This window comes from Acomys russatus, chromosome 7 (assembly GCF_903995435.1).
Source record: "Acomys russatus chromosome 7, mAcoRus1.1, whole genome shotgun sequence".
NCBI lineage: Eukaryota > Metazoa > Chordata > Mammalia > Rodentia > Muridae > Acomys > Acomys russatus.
Window position 1 is genome coordinate 9,422,738 of NC_067143.1, and position 14,491 is coordinate 9,437,228.

Here is a 14,491-nt window from a genome sequence, read left to right on the forward strand (position 1 = left end):
TGAAAAGATCATAGCTACGCACAAGGTAGTGAAGCCTGGCAGAAGGGGTAGATATATACTGATAACACTCACATTAGATTAATCAGGGATTCTTTTCTACACATCATAAATTATCTACTAAGATAATTATAAAACCGCTAGCCATGGAAGAGCCAACAGGACCATTCAGATTGGGGTGGCTCTGACCCCCAGGCAGGAAGGAGCTTGGCAAGTTGGGCAGTGTCAGGAGTATCGGGAAACATGCTTTTACACACAGGGCAGTTCAAAGTTTCTCCTTGCTGTCTTATAGCTCCTATTTGGCTTAACACTGTACATTGTCAAAGTCTATGTGTGAAAATCCTCACTTCATACACAGTACTGCATGTGTCCTTGCTTGAGTCCCTCCTCTCCTGTCATTTCCTGGTGTAAAACTTTTTTATTGTTGTTGTTTTTGTTTTTTTTCTGTCCTGTAGGTCATAACTTCTGTGCGGAAGCACCTAAGTGTGGAGAAAACTCGGAGTGCAAGAACTGGAATACAAAAGCAACTTGTGAGTGCAAGAACGGATACATCTCCGTCCAGGGCAACTCTGCATACTGTGAAGGTAAGGGGCAGCCAGGTCCTGTGAGGAAGTGGCAATGAAATACTAGAGGAGTGGAACTGGCCGTGCAAGAGTGCTTGTTCTCATGATTTACCCAGCCAGCTTTGCACGAGAAACTGAGAGGTGTGTAAGATCATAAAGTATCACCAGTGTCCACACCAACCCCAGGAAAACCATAAGCACAGTACTTCCTGTTCAATCATTGGATAGGAGCCTCACCTCCAAGGTCATGAGATACGGCAAATGAGTTCCCCTTTCAAATGATAGTCAAAGATTGGCTTAGACTCAGCTTTCATCTTTACTTCCTGAAGGTAGAATGTTTTTTTTTTCCAGTAGATTTTGTTAATGATGTTAGACCGGGAGTTGTCACTTTCTGGTCTAAACCGAGAATCAGAGTGACAGGATGCGCAACTTAGACCCATGAACTGACACTGTTGCAACGAGGATGCTAATGGTGAGCATTGCAGGCCTCTACTCCTTTAGCAGGCAGAGGGACAGGGCTTGCTTTGACCATGCCCTATATATCTGAGCCTGTCCATTTGAAGGGTCTCCCTGGCTCCTCCCCTTAGAGCAGAGAAGTTCTATAAAGCAGAATCATGATGGGCCTGGTTCTCTGCTTCTCCTGCTTCTAATTCAGTCACTCTCTTCATCTTCGTTAGCTAAGTGTCAAGTTGTGGTGGCCTGTGAGGGCGTCATATGTCTCGAATTGAACAAATGTGGCAGTGTCTACTCACGGTCATGCGAGTGGCTTGGTTCTAAAGTGGGTCAAGTGTTGTCAAGGTCCAGATGGTGCTCATAAGTGACACTAAGGGTAAATGCCTGTCCCATCTGTATTTTGTGTTGCTGACCCCTGCTTAACTTGTTGACTTTGTTCAAAGAGTTGTTCAGATCTTTGAAAGAGCATCTGCTGGTTCCTAGGGATCATCCCGGTGGGCAGTTCCTGTTTTCATTTATTCTGGAAGGCTTTTATTGTTTCTTCTTGATTATTAGCAGTATTCTAACTAGTGGGCTTCCTCCCGCTATTTAATTCTTTTGGCTTTTTTTTTTTTTTTTAACTTTGAACTTGATTCATGTTTTTTTTTAAATCCAGGTTTGAATTTCTCCTTAGCTATTTGTTAATTTGGGGAGGAACATTATTAATTTCAACACTCCACATTAAGGTATTTCTTTAAATCCCTATCTCATGTTATTTTCTACAGGTGGTTTGGAACCCATGGAGGGCCTCCCCTTCTCTGAGGAGAAGCGGTGGGGAGATAGGAGAAGGGAGTTTGAGGGTGGGACTGGGAGGAGAAGAGGGAGGGGGCTTGCCATCAGGCTGTAAAATGATTAAATAAATAAATTAGTGAAAATTAAAAACCAAGTCTCAGTGCGGAAATTCTCCCATCCAGTCACCATGGGAAACACTTCCAAGTTAGGTAATGAACCGATAGACTTATGTTCCTACCATAAGAGTTGGGTTGAACTCTGAGCCATTATAAATGTGATAGCAGATTTCATGTGCAATGACCCATAGGTTCATGTACTCTCCTATGTCCCATGAGCAATTGAAACCTGGAAGAAAGTGGGAGTAATGGCTGCTGTGAATGCTTGCTGGTACTCTCTGATTCTCTCTTCCCCACTCCACTTTTTACTACGTAGAGTTGGCTCCAAAAGAAAACTGTGGTATTAAAGTCGCCCTTTCTGTGGGAGGCCTTCTAATTAATTAGTTACACTGAATGACTGCAGGTTTGAGTCACTGTTTTCTTGGCATGCCCTTGCTTTGTTCACCATCTGGATTTGTCTTTAGGCCAGTGTGCTGGTGCTCTAGGTCACAGTGATGGTTACGGGCTATAGTCATTTCTCTGCCATCATAGAGACAGCCCAGAAGTTCCAGGGAACTTGTTCACGGAGACAGGCCAGCATTTAAGGAAGGATATAAGTAATGGATGGTCCTAGTGCGTAACAACAGAACTCTGGGGATAAAGCAGGAACCACATGCAGAGGGGATGCTGAGGACCACATATAGTGGATGCCAGTGCTTAGAGCATGTGGATGCTGTCTTGAACACATTGTACTTGATCTTTGGCTTTGCATCCCTGTGGTTACATGGTACTGGCATCCATACTGCTGTACCACTAGTTACTGTACCACCCTTCAGCATTCCGAGTAAGGAAGTGTTGAAGGCCAGATCTCTGAGAGTCTAAATTCTCACGTTTAAAGATATTTCTTCCTGCAGGGTATCCTCTGAGCCCCTTCCCCTCAGATGTGCCCGAGACTTGCTATCTTATTTTCCAGAGCTGGATTATCCCCCCTCCTAGTCCTCATCTGATATTTGAGGAGGGCAGGAGGTGCTACCAGGTCGGGTTACTCTCATGGTTCTCTTTTGATCTGGAATCGTGTTGCCTCTTCCTGTCCAGTAGGCATGTGGCAAGAGGAAACAGTGGGAACAGTTTGGGAGAAGGTAAACTTGTGCCTGTATGATTCATCTATTAGTTGTGCATTGTTCTTGGCATTTTCTGAGTCCTTACCCAAGAATTTGCATCTAGTGTCATATAGTGGACAACCTGAGAGGTGGGTACCAGAGACTCCCAGGGATGCATCATCTCACCATAGCTTAAAGAGAACTTGCAATGTATCAACTGCAGTAAATGAGTCAAAATGACCTGTGTGATGAAAACCACAGTGAACAAGATTAGCTTGACATTAAAACAAATACCACATACACTTTGCAGAATATCTTGAAAACACCCATCCAGACTCTCAATGGGAAAGAAAGTACAAAAGGCTTTCAGTTGTCTTACCTTTGTCTCATGGTAGCACAGCTCTGGTGTATTAAGGACTCCTGGTGTTCAGAGGTCGTAAAAACTGCCACGATGTCAAAACTCCTGACCAGTCAATGGAAGATAAGAAAGCCTTCTCTCAACCGTGATACAATTCACCAGGTTTCATTTCTGCCTTGTGTGTCTGGAGCAGGCACAGTCCCCCGTCTCGAAGCTTCTTTCCTTGGGCTTCAGTATTTTACAGATCTGGTTGGCTGGGGTTCTCTCCCCCTGCGGTGATATTTTCACTGAGCTGGTCTTCGGTAGTTTTTGATACAGTAGTAGTGTGAATTAGAAGCAGTGTTGGGACAATTGTATCACTAGCTGTCTTGTTGGTGCCCATGCTACAGAATTTGTAGTCGGAGCAGCTCTTCATGAACTAGAATGAAGGACTATTTGGACGGGCAGGAATAATATGATGTCCTGTGCATCCTGCAGGGTGAGGACCTCATGACAGATGATCTATTAGTTGCAGGGTGTCCTGAGTTTCCCAGGCTCCTATTGCATTTGTTACACTTTTGTAGACATAGAATCTGTGAGCACAGGGCAACCCTGGCCACTGTTAGCCCCACTTTACCCATGCAGGCACCGAGTCTCAGAAACCCAGGCAAGGCAAAGCCAAGTGCCTTCCTTATCTTAATGCCTTGATGGTCACTGCTCCTAACCCTCCTACCACACACACAGTTCTGATCTCCTATGTGAGGTCAATGTATCTTCCTCTGCTTTGTTTCATCCCACTGACATCCAGTTTAGCTAAACAATTATAGTGGGATGGGGCTGCAGGATGCTTAGCACTTAAGAAAATGTCCGACTAACAGCATCCATGTCAGGTGGCGCAGGTCTACCTGTAACTCCATCTCCAGGGAGCTGTGATGCCTCTGCCTTCTACAGTCACTGCACTCATGTACAAACATGTAATTCAAAATGATAAAAAAAATAAATCTTAAAAAAAGAACTTTGGCCAGGTATGCTGGTGCTTGCCTTTAATTCTAGAATTCAGGAGATAGATTCATATATCTCTTTGAGTGCTAAGTGAGCCTGGTCTACACGGTGAATTTTAGGTTAAAAAGGGCAATATGATGAGACATGATTCAAAGAAAAAAAGAAAAGTGAGTAAACAAAGTGCAAGTGGAAATAGCCCCCATTATTTCTGAGTGAAGGCTCTAAAAATTTTTGTAAGCTTCCATCTCATTTTTTTCTCACTCTGGCACAAAACCTGGTCATATATCGAGGCTTTTTGTTTAGTGGGACTTCCAGAAGAAAGATGGCATGGGACAGTTGACATCTGACAGATGATGACTAGATTCCTGGTATGTATCATAGGTAATATTTTGTACCATTGAAATTGGCCTTGATGGTAAGGAACACCTACCTGTTGTTGCTTTTCTACAACTGAGCTGAGTTTACTGATAGATCCTGAATTAATTGATCCAAAGCTCTTAGATTCAGGAGAGATCAATATTTACAATAAGAAAGTAATGTTGAGAATCACTAAGGAAAGTCCAAAATATTGGAGCTAGCAGTCAAGTAGTAGATTGGTCTCTCTCTCTCTCTCTCTCTCTCTCTCTCTCTCTCTCTCTCTCTCTCTCTCTCTCTCTCTCTCTCTCTCTCTCTCTCTCTGTGTGTGTGTGTGTGTGTGTGTATGTTAGAATACAGTTGTAATGTAGTGTTTGGTTATGCCAAATCCAGCATAGGAAATCGGGTTTCCCAGTCCACATGCTAATGAAATAGAGCATGCTAAAGTTTAGCAAAGTTCCCAATGACTAAAGATTGAAAATATTGTGTTGGTTAGCATTATATCATCATATGAGCTACTGGTTTATGTCTTCCCTGGGGTCAGTGCTTAGAGAATTGGAATTTAGTCATCTACATCTTATGGCAAAACTGGCAGGTCACCAGAGAGAGTGTCTTGAGATATAAGGACCAGATTTTATCATTTGTTAAGAGGCTGTGAGACACAAAATACTATTACTTCCAAAGGCAAACCCACTCTTTCCTCAGAAAGCATGAGTGGTACTATTTAATGTAATAGTTTAGCATGAAATGACCTGTGCTAGGTGGATCTAATAATCTCTTATGTAGCCGATATGCAGAAGCATCAGCTACACATAGGCAGGGATCAGCAATGCGCGTCACAACTCCTCTTTTTAAATAGTTTCTTTTCTTTTCCAAGATTATCTTATAATTACACCACAGCCATGACTTCATGTGATTGGATGTTATGGTGGAGGGTCTGTCCTTTCCAATAGTAAGATGCTGGGATAGTGGCCCGGATACTAGAGTTCAAATGGGTCTACTAAGACTTCAAGGTCACTAAGAAGGTAGAGCTTTCCTGTACAGGGGCTGCTAGTGTGAGCACTTCCTATAGAAACGAAACTGCCAGTTCCTGATTAAGAAAATTCACGGGGAACTAGCCCAGCATGCTCGCCGCACTTCTGATTACCCAAGAATTAATCAGCTATCTCTGTGCTCCTACTTTCTTTTACACTGAAGCATTTCACATATGATAGCATGAATGGCCCCTGTGATTCACATAGCCCAGCTAATGCTCCAGTTTGGGTCTCCCTCTGAACTCCTGCTCTGACAAGGAAGGAGCTACCCGTCTTCAGCACATTAGCTGTTGGCCCTTGTGGCTGGGCATTGGCAGGTATTCAGAGCGCTTGATGTAAGAATGCCCTGAGAAGCCTTCTTGTTTCTACTTAGTCTGCACAGCTCAGAGAGATCGCTTATGATACAAGAACTTTTTTTTAGCCCACTTCCCCTTCATGGGACAGATTTTAGCATTTGTTTCATCTGAGCTGCTGTCTGTTGTCCTACCTATGACAGGGACAGGTAGACTCCCTTCTCAGGATCCCCTTTTATTTACTTCTGCACCGTTGATCCCAAATCTGCTTTGCAAACACATCTTTTCCTGTCTTCCTCTCATCTGAACCCCTCATAACCCTCTACCCTTCTGCCTTGACAATTTTCCATTTTAGTTGAGCACCCACAATGCTAATTCTGAGTTTGTTTGCATGATCTCTGCCATTTCCTTCTTGGCATTGCATTTTTAGCACCTAAATGTTTGGCTCATATTAACTGAGTCCCAGGCTTTGGAATGTCTTCATGTCAGGTGAGCTGTAAAAACCAGACAGACCTGAGCCTTTAGCTTGCCTTTGTGCTTCCGCCACCCAGTGTGACTTTGTGTCACATACTGGAGCTTTGAATTTTTAATTCCTTCATCTGTAAAGCAGGCTGGGAATTTTCCTATATATTCTAGAATCAAATGAGATAATCCACTGTTAATAGGCCTAATGCATCCTAGAAACACAGAGTAAAAATGGTAGTATCTCCTCACAGTGCTTTCCACTCGCTTTCACATAGAATAGGTGTGTTCCTCAGACATTGCTCAGCTCCTCTGTAATTGTCCTGGCCCATATGGCCATCTCTTCATTTTGCGCTGACAAATTTCTTCTTGAAATTAAGGCAACAGATGCATCACAATAAAGCCAAACTCGAATTCTTATAATTATACTTGAGTCTGACCAAAGGGTTCTTGTTAAAGCGTGCACCCTTCAAACTAACTGACACAGTGATTAAGAACTGTAGGTTAAAGTGAGCTTAAAAGCAAAAATCAGTTGTAAGATATTGTTTGAAATTTTTCATTGTGTCTTTGCAATAAAGTATCAAGTGTTGATTTGGTCTCTAGGGTGTTTTGAAGAAATGGGGTTATCATGTAGCTAATTACCAAGCTTGTATGGTTCCGGGGTTTAACTCAGCTAATAGTCCACCCATTTACTGCAGTCGATCATAAAATGTTGAAATTGCTCATGAGTTCACTCTTTTTCAATCTCTATATCAACTTAGCCTCCAAAATTAGCTGGGTGTGGTGGCACACACCTTTAATCCCAGCATTCGGGAGGCAGAGGCAGGCAGATTGCTGTGAGTTCAAGGCCAGCCTGGTCTACAAAGTGAGTCCAGGACAGCCAAGGTTACATAGAGAAACCCTGTCTCAAAAAACCAAAACCAACCAACCAACCAACTAAACAAACAAACAAAAAGCCAAAATGAGCCATGGACAGCCATTTGTTGCATCTTCGTTGCATCATCCCTTGCTCAAGTCTTCTTTGTTTCTTAGCCAGTGATGACCATGGTAGCCAATCTTGCCCCATGTACTCACCTTGCCCCAAACAAACAAAAGGGAGCTGTGAAAGCATCCATTAGATCATGTCACTACTCTGTTACAAGTTGCCTACTGGGTGCCATGGCTCTCTGAATAAAATCCGAGCTTGGTTCTGGGTAAGGCTCTGTTGGGGCTGGGACGCATGTACTTTGTACTTGTGTTGCCACCCTTCCACACTTCTTTGTGTTCAAGAGTCTTCATTTTATTGACATTCTTTGTATCCCCTGACAGGTCTGGGCAGTGCTTCTTTCCTCAGCCTGGGATGCTCTTCCCAAGTCTTCACAAAGTTTTCTACTTTCTAGCAAGCTTAAAGACCCCTTCTTTAAGTATACCACCCAGACGAAATGATTCTTCCACCCTCTAATACTCTTGTTGCCATTTTTATATTTGGACTTTATTTCCTTCATAGCAACTTCTTTCTAAACTATTTTTTTCTTTTCAAAACTATTACTATCACATCTCAATTGTTATCCCATCTATGAATAAATTAATAAAATATATTTAAAAAAGAAAAAAAACTATTACTATCTAACTTTGTCCTTTTAGAGTATAAATTATATGAGGCAACAATTTTATTTTATTCCTTACTATTTTGAGCATCTAAGATACTGCATGGTGAATTGCTGATGAACAAACGCAAGTTGAATGGAAGGAAGGGAAGAAAAGGGATAGAGGAGAGAAGAAAAGGGGAGGGGAAGGATTCAGGTCTCCAAGTAATTATCACTTTCTTACATCAGAGTTGTCTTGTGTTATTCAAGACTTGCTTTGTCAAATGTGAAGTCACTTCTGCTGAGTTTTGCTGCTATTTAACCCATATAACAGTAACACTCATCTGTTGCCTTCACCCTGTATTATTTTTCTGTTGTTGTGATAAAATACCATGACCCAACGCAATTTAATGAAGTAGGACCTTATCTTAGCTTGCAGCTCCAGAGAAAGAGAGGAGAGAGAGAGAGAGAGAGAGAGAGAGAGAGAGAGAGAGAGAGAGAGGGAGGGAGAGAGAGAGAGAGGGAGAGAGAGGGAGAGAGAGAGGAGTGCATAATGCCAGGGAGCTATAGCATGGGGGTAGGAGTAGGGAGCTGAACATCACATTTCATTCCTAAATAGGAAGCAGAGTAAACAAGATGTGGGGAAAGGCTTAAGCCCTTAGCACCCATACCCAGGGGCATACTTCCTGCAGAGAGGCCTCATAACCTTTCCAAACAACATCAAGCATTTAAATATGTGAGCCCATAGGGCACATTTCTTATTGAAGCACCACAACCCCCTATGAACTAGCTGCCTTTAATACCTCAGGATTCCCTTTCTTCACCATACTTATAATAAATCAAATGATGTGGAGCTTACAGCAATGACAGCTTTCATTCCTCATCAGGCAATCTTTTTTTTTTTTTTTTATTTTTTATTTTATTTATTTATTTTTTTTTAAATTTTTTTTATTTTTTTTTATTAATTTATTCTTGTTACATCTCAATGTTTATCCCATCCCTTGTATCCTCCCATTCCTCCCCCCCCCATTTTCCCATTATTCCCCTCCCCTATGACTGTTCCTGAGGGGGATTACGTCCCCCTATATATTCTCATAGGGTATCAAGTCTCTTCTTGGCTACTTGCTGTCCTTCCTCTGAGTGCCACCAGGTCTCCCCCTCCAGGGGACATGGTCAAATGTGAGGCACCAGAGTATGTGAGAAAGTCGTATCACACTCTCCACTCAACTGTGGAGAATATTCTGACCATTGGCTAGATCTGGGAAGGGGTTTAAAGTTTACCTCCTGTATTGTCCTTGGCTGGTGCCTTAGTTTGAGCGGGACCCCTGGGCCCAAATCTGCCTATCATATTGTTCTACTTGTAGATTTCTAGGACCCTCTGGATCCTTTTATTTTGCTGTTCTCCCGTGCGTCTCTCATTTAGAGTCCCGATAGGATGCCTTCCCCTCTGTCCCAGTTTCCTGGTAAGTGAAGGCTTTCGTGGGACATGCCCCTTGGGCTAGTATGCAGATATAAGTGAGTATATACCATTTGATTCTTTCTGCTTCTGGGTTAACTCACTCATTATGATCATTTCTAGCTCAATCCATTTATCCACAAATTTCGGGAATTCCTTGTTTTTAATAGCTGAGTAGTATTCCATAGTGTATATGTACCACAGTTTCTTTATCCACTCTTCTACTGAGGGACACTTAGGCTGTTTCCATGTTCTGGCTATTATGAATAAGGCTGCTATGAACATGGTTGAGCAAATTTTCTTGTTGTGTGCTGGAGCATCTTCTGGGTATATTCCAGGCAATCTTTTAAAATCTCTGTTTCTAGTCAGCGAGTGCCTTCCCTTGGAGCTAGGGCCCTTTGGTGGTCTATTGTGTGTAGTCAATGGCCTTCAAGGTCACCATGGAGAAGGAAAAGACAACAGATGGTCTTCAGTGTGCCTGTACTGGTTATATTTCACTGGCCCGGACCTAGTTACCCACCACCCCAGTCTCAGTGCCAAGGGAGGTTGGTGAGCAGTGTCTAGCTATGTGCCCAGGAGGAACAGGAATTTGTGATGAGCAGCTCTCGGATTCTGCTGGCTTTTCTGCTTACTAAATGAAAAAACTTCCTCATTAACTTTAATCCTTTTACTGTTTTAGTACCTGTGTTCTGGTGTCAGCAGATATTACTGAAACTCACTCGTGGATAGGATTGGATAGCACAACAGTTTGCCCGTCACAGTTCCGTTGTCTTTTCCGTAAGATGTCTCCATGGTGACTACTGTTGCTTTTTTGTGGGGTTTGTTCAACCCCTTGTGCCTCATATCCCAAAGTGACTCACCTGTTCTTTTTTATTCCGAGACAAAATTCATGGTTTTCCATGCATCATGAATTCTGCGCTTTAGGCTAAGCAGAAAGCAGTTCATGAAAAAAGCTTAACACACATCTGCACGCCATCCTAATGGTACCAGGGTTGAGTGTGTGCACAACAGGATGCTGGTTAATTAAGAAAACCCCCAAATTGTGGACTTCTAAGTGCTGTAGGAAAAGAAAGCAAAGATTGAAGCCAAATAAATGTAAATGGCTGGTCTTTCCTTCCTGGTGGCTTGTCATGGTGGCTGACTAGCCCCAAAGAGTCCTGTTTTCTAGGGTTTTGTGGCCTCCATTTAGTTTCTTGACAGTTCTCCCAGGCAATGATACAGTGGAAGAATGTCAAAGTAGGGACCAGGAGATCCTGATTGGTCCTGGCTTGACCATTCAGCAGCCGGGTGAAACCTAAAATGTCTGTTGATTCTTCTGTGTCTCAGTTCCTCTCAGTTCAATTAAGACGTTATACAAGACATAAGTAAAGACAACTGGAAGTGCTTTGTGAAGACTGGTGTGATGCAAGTGTGCATTGTTACATCACTTAGGATTTTAAGTGTGTAATTATGTGTTATAGTTAACAACATATCTCATCTTTTTGTAGCTACTGGACTGCAATGTAGGTCTTCCTGGTCTGTCTATACCCACCAACATACATAGTGGGACAGTTATATATTGAGCTGTGGTAGGCTTTATAGAAGAGGGGTTTATATCCAGGCATGTAGTTCTCCTGGGTCAGCAGACTCTGTTCTAGAATTAGTGTATGAAACATACAAGGATGTACGTGGCAGTCCTGTCAAGGGAGTAAAGCAAGCAGGGGCCGAGTCTTTGTTTCTTAAGCATATGCTTGGCTGGGTCCTCTAGGTTGTTAGAATCCTGAAGATGATCAGTGATCTCTCCCATCCTCAGGAACCCCACAGTCTAGAGTGGAAGGAAGACTTATAACCAGATCATGAAGATGCACCAGAACTTGATACACCATAGACTTCAAAAATTGTAGTAGGACTATATGGGTGGGAGCCATGCATTCTGCGAACAACATGGCCGAGGAACTAAGTTCTTAGTGAAATGGTGAAAGAGGAGAGGTATAAGAGATGAATATCCTTAGTCTATACAAAAGCACAGAGTGAACACTTTAATATGATTTCAGCAAACAACATTCGGTAGATATAGCCAATAGTGCCATGGCAGGAGCTCTGGGTTGTCCTGTAGGCCATGTATGCAAACGGTGTACAGACATCACACTGGGTGCACAGTTAAATCCGGTAGTATATGGAGAACATACTGGAACTTTATGCTTAGTGCTATCTCATGCTTACAGCTTTCATTGATATATGTTTTATAATGCATATTATGTTTTATAATTCTCACAGACACATATACTTTATTAAATAACTATGCATTTACTTATAGGAAATACGTGCCCCCAAGAGTTTTATCTCTGAAGATGCATGATCGAAAAATTGTCATGTGGGCCAGAGTGTAAAAAATCTGAGGTCGGGAGGACGCCATCGGGTGTCGTGTCAGGAAAGTCATGTTGTAGGCCCTAAGGATTCAGAAGCATTGGCTGAAGGAGAGGAGCCAGGTTAGGTGACAGCGCTCTCATGTCTTCCAAGCCTGAGGCGTGGCCAGTGTAGATGAAAAGTAGATGAAGTATCACTGAGGCCACTTGGAGGAGCCCATCTGGCTTTGCTTGTCGTGCTTCTCTCAAGCCTACAGTTACCGCACCTGACTCCTGTCTGACTCCCTGTGAGAGTGCTGTACCTGCCGTTTCCCCAGTGTGTCTTTCTCTCCGCAGGACTCATGACACTCAGAGGACAAGCAAATACAACCTGTAGTACTTTCCAGTGATGCACTTTCACCATGGGAAATCACACCGAGACAACTCTTGGTTCCTTGTGCAGTATTTTGAGACTGTACAGTGGTGTCCCCTCAAAAGTCATCAGTTATTTATTTATAGTACTTAGCGTTTTTTAAAAAATTATTCTTCTCTTATACATTAAATCCTGGCCACAGTTTTCCCCTCCCTCCACTCATCCTAGTCCCTCCCCCACCTCCCCTCTCCTCTAGATCCACTCTTTCTACATATCCTTTCAGAAAAGAGCAGGCTTCCGAGGGATGTCAACCAAACATGGCATGACAACATGCAATAAAGTAGACTAGGCACAAACGCTCATAGTTGTGCAGCTTGGTGTTCTTGAGGGACTCCTAACAGTTGGAGTAGGGGGGAGGGTCTCTGACTCTTTTGCCTGATCTTGGAACCTTTTCCCTCCGACTGGGTTGCCTCATCCAGTAATCCAGTAGTTAGCATTTTATATGGGGGGGGGGGGAAGAAGAGGAAAACAAGAAGAGGACAAATTCAAATTTTAGGGACAAATCCAAGCTTTAGAGCTTTAAATGGAAATGGAGAGTTTAGTAGGTTTAAGTGTTTTTAATTTACCTAAAATGTGCATATCTTTGGACTCTTTTATATGTCTGATATCTAGATAGAAAGAATAATTGAATGTTCCAAGGTGTGTGTGTGTCTGTGTGTGCATGTGTGTGAGTGTGTGTGTGTGTACACATATGTGTATAGAGGCCAGAAGGTGACCTCACATGTCATCTTTTATCACGTTCCCCCACGTCTTTTGAGATAAGGTCTCTCATTGAGCTCGGGGTGCACTTGTTTAACTAGACTGGCTGGCTATTGAGCTCTGGGGATCCTCCTGCCTTCCTACTAACTCTAGAGTTAGACAACAGCCCCCCCTCTATCTATCTATCTATATCTCTATCTATCTATCTATCTATCTATCTATCTATATATATATATATATTTTTTTTTTATATATAACTGAGGATGTGAACTCAGATCCTTACATTTGCACGTCACACACTTCTGTTTTTGCTTCTGCTACAGCTTCTAGTATGTCTGCACTTGTTGTTGAATTTGGCTTCTTGGCAAAATTTGCCTTGATAAAAATTATACATGCCAAATCATTTGAGAAGAAGAGCAGAGGTTTTGGTGGCGAACTTCAAGTTTGATCTGACTTATTTGAGCTAAACATTTTATCTTTATCATTTGTGAACTCAGACCAAGAATGCATCTATCTGTGTTTCCATTTTGTAAGATCAGTGTACAAATGCATACACTCCTATGGTCTCCTTTTTTTGGTGTGGTGTAGGGTGTGCATACGTGTGTGCATGTGTGGGTACATGCCAAGGCCATGGGGGGATGTGAGATGTCTTCTTCTATAACTTACCTTATTCTCTTGAGACATAGTCTCTCATTGAACCTGAAATTCATAGTTCTAGCTAGATTGGCTACCCAGTTAACTCCTAAAGTCTGCTTGCCTCTTCTTTCTAGCTCTGGAGTTACAAGCATGCACACCCATGCCTGGACTTTTATGTGTGGATACTTGAGATTCGAACTCAGGTCCTCATGCTTGCACAACACATGCTCTTATCCAGCCCACCTTAGTATAAAAAGTAAGGCAAATTAAAGATTCTAGAAACAAAATATAGGACAGCTTAAGATTTAAATGAAGTGTCAACTAACTATGAATATACCAACTGCTGTATTTAGCCCTACAGTAGTGGGCGTGTCAGTGAGCAGTGAAGAAAAGGGTAGGACTGTTCTGGAATAAGAAGGAAATGGGCATCTTTCAAGAGGAGGACTGCAGCAGACTATGAAGGTGTCTGGATGTTCGATGGACAAGTGTGACGTGGCTTGGGAGATTCAAGCTGAATCTATTCCACAAGGTGGAGGCCAGAGGTGTTGGATCCCCTGTGACTGGACTTACAGGCGGTTACAACCCACCTGGTGTAGGTGCTTGGAACTGAACCTGGCTCCTCTGTATGATAACATGCACTTAGTGTCTTAGCCCCCTCTTTTGCCCATGTCTTGTCAATTTCCTTTCTAATTCAAAGACAAGGAAGAGACGTCTAACACATTCTGGTTTTGATTTACACATCTCTTTAAGATCCCTCCCCTCCTCTTCCTTTTACCACTGAGAAGAAGTTTCAGAATTCCAGGGCGAGTTAATAGCTCCTACTGCGCTGCTGCTGTAGAGATCCGGGCACTTCTTTATATCCAGGTCTTTATCACCTTCCCGACTGCTGTGGAACGGCAGAGAATCGCGTCTTTGAA

At 42.7% G+C, this 14,491-nt stretch overlaps 1 protein-coding gene across 2 annotated transcripts in view; it reads left to right on the forward strand.

Annotated features, from left to right (window-relative positions):
* Nell1 (neural EGFL like 1) overlaps positions 1 to 14,491 on the forward strand; it is an 884,393-nt gene that overhangs the window by 291,465 nt on the left and 578,437 nt on the right. For both annotated transcript variants that reach the window (XM_051148614.1, XM_051148615.1), the window contains exon 12: positions 453 to 581. In XM_051148614.1, the coding sequence (XP_051004571.1) occupies positions 453 to 581 (129 nt within the window). The remainder of the gene's footprint in view (positions 1 to 452; positions 582 to 14,491) is intronic.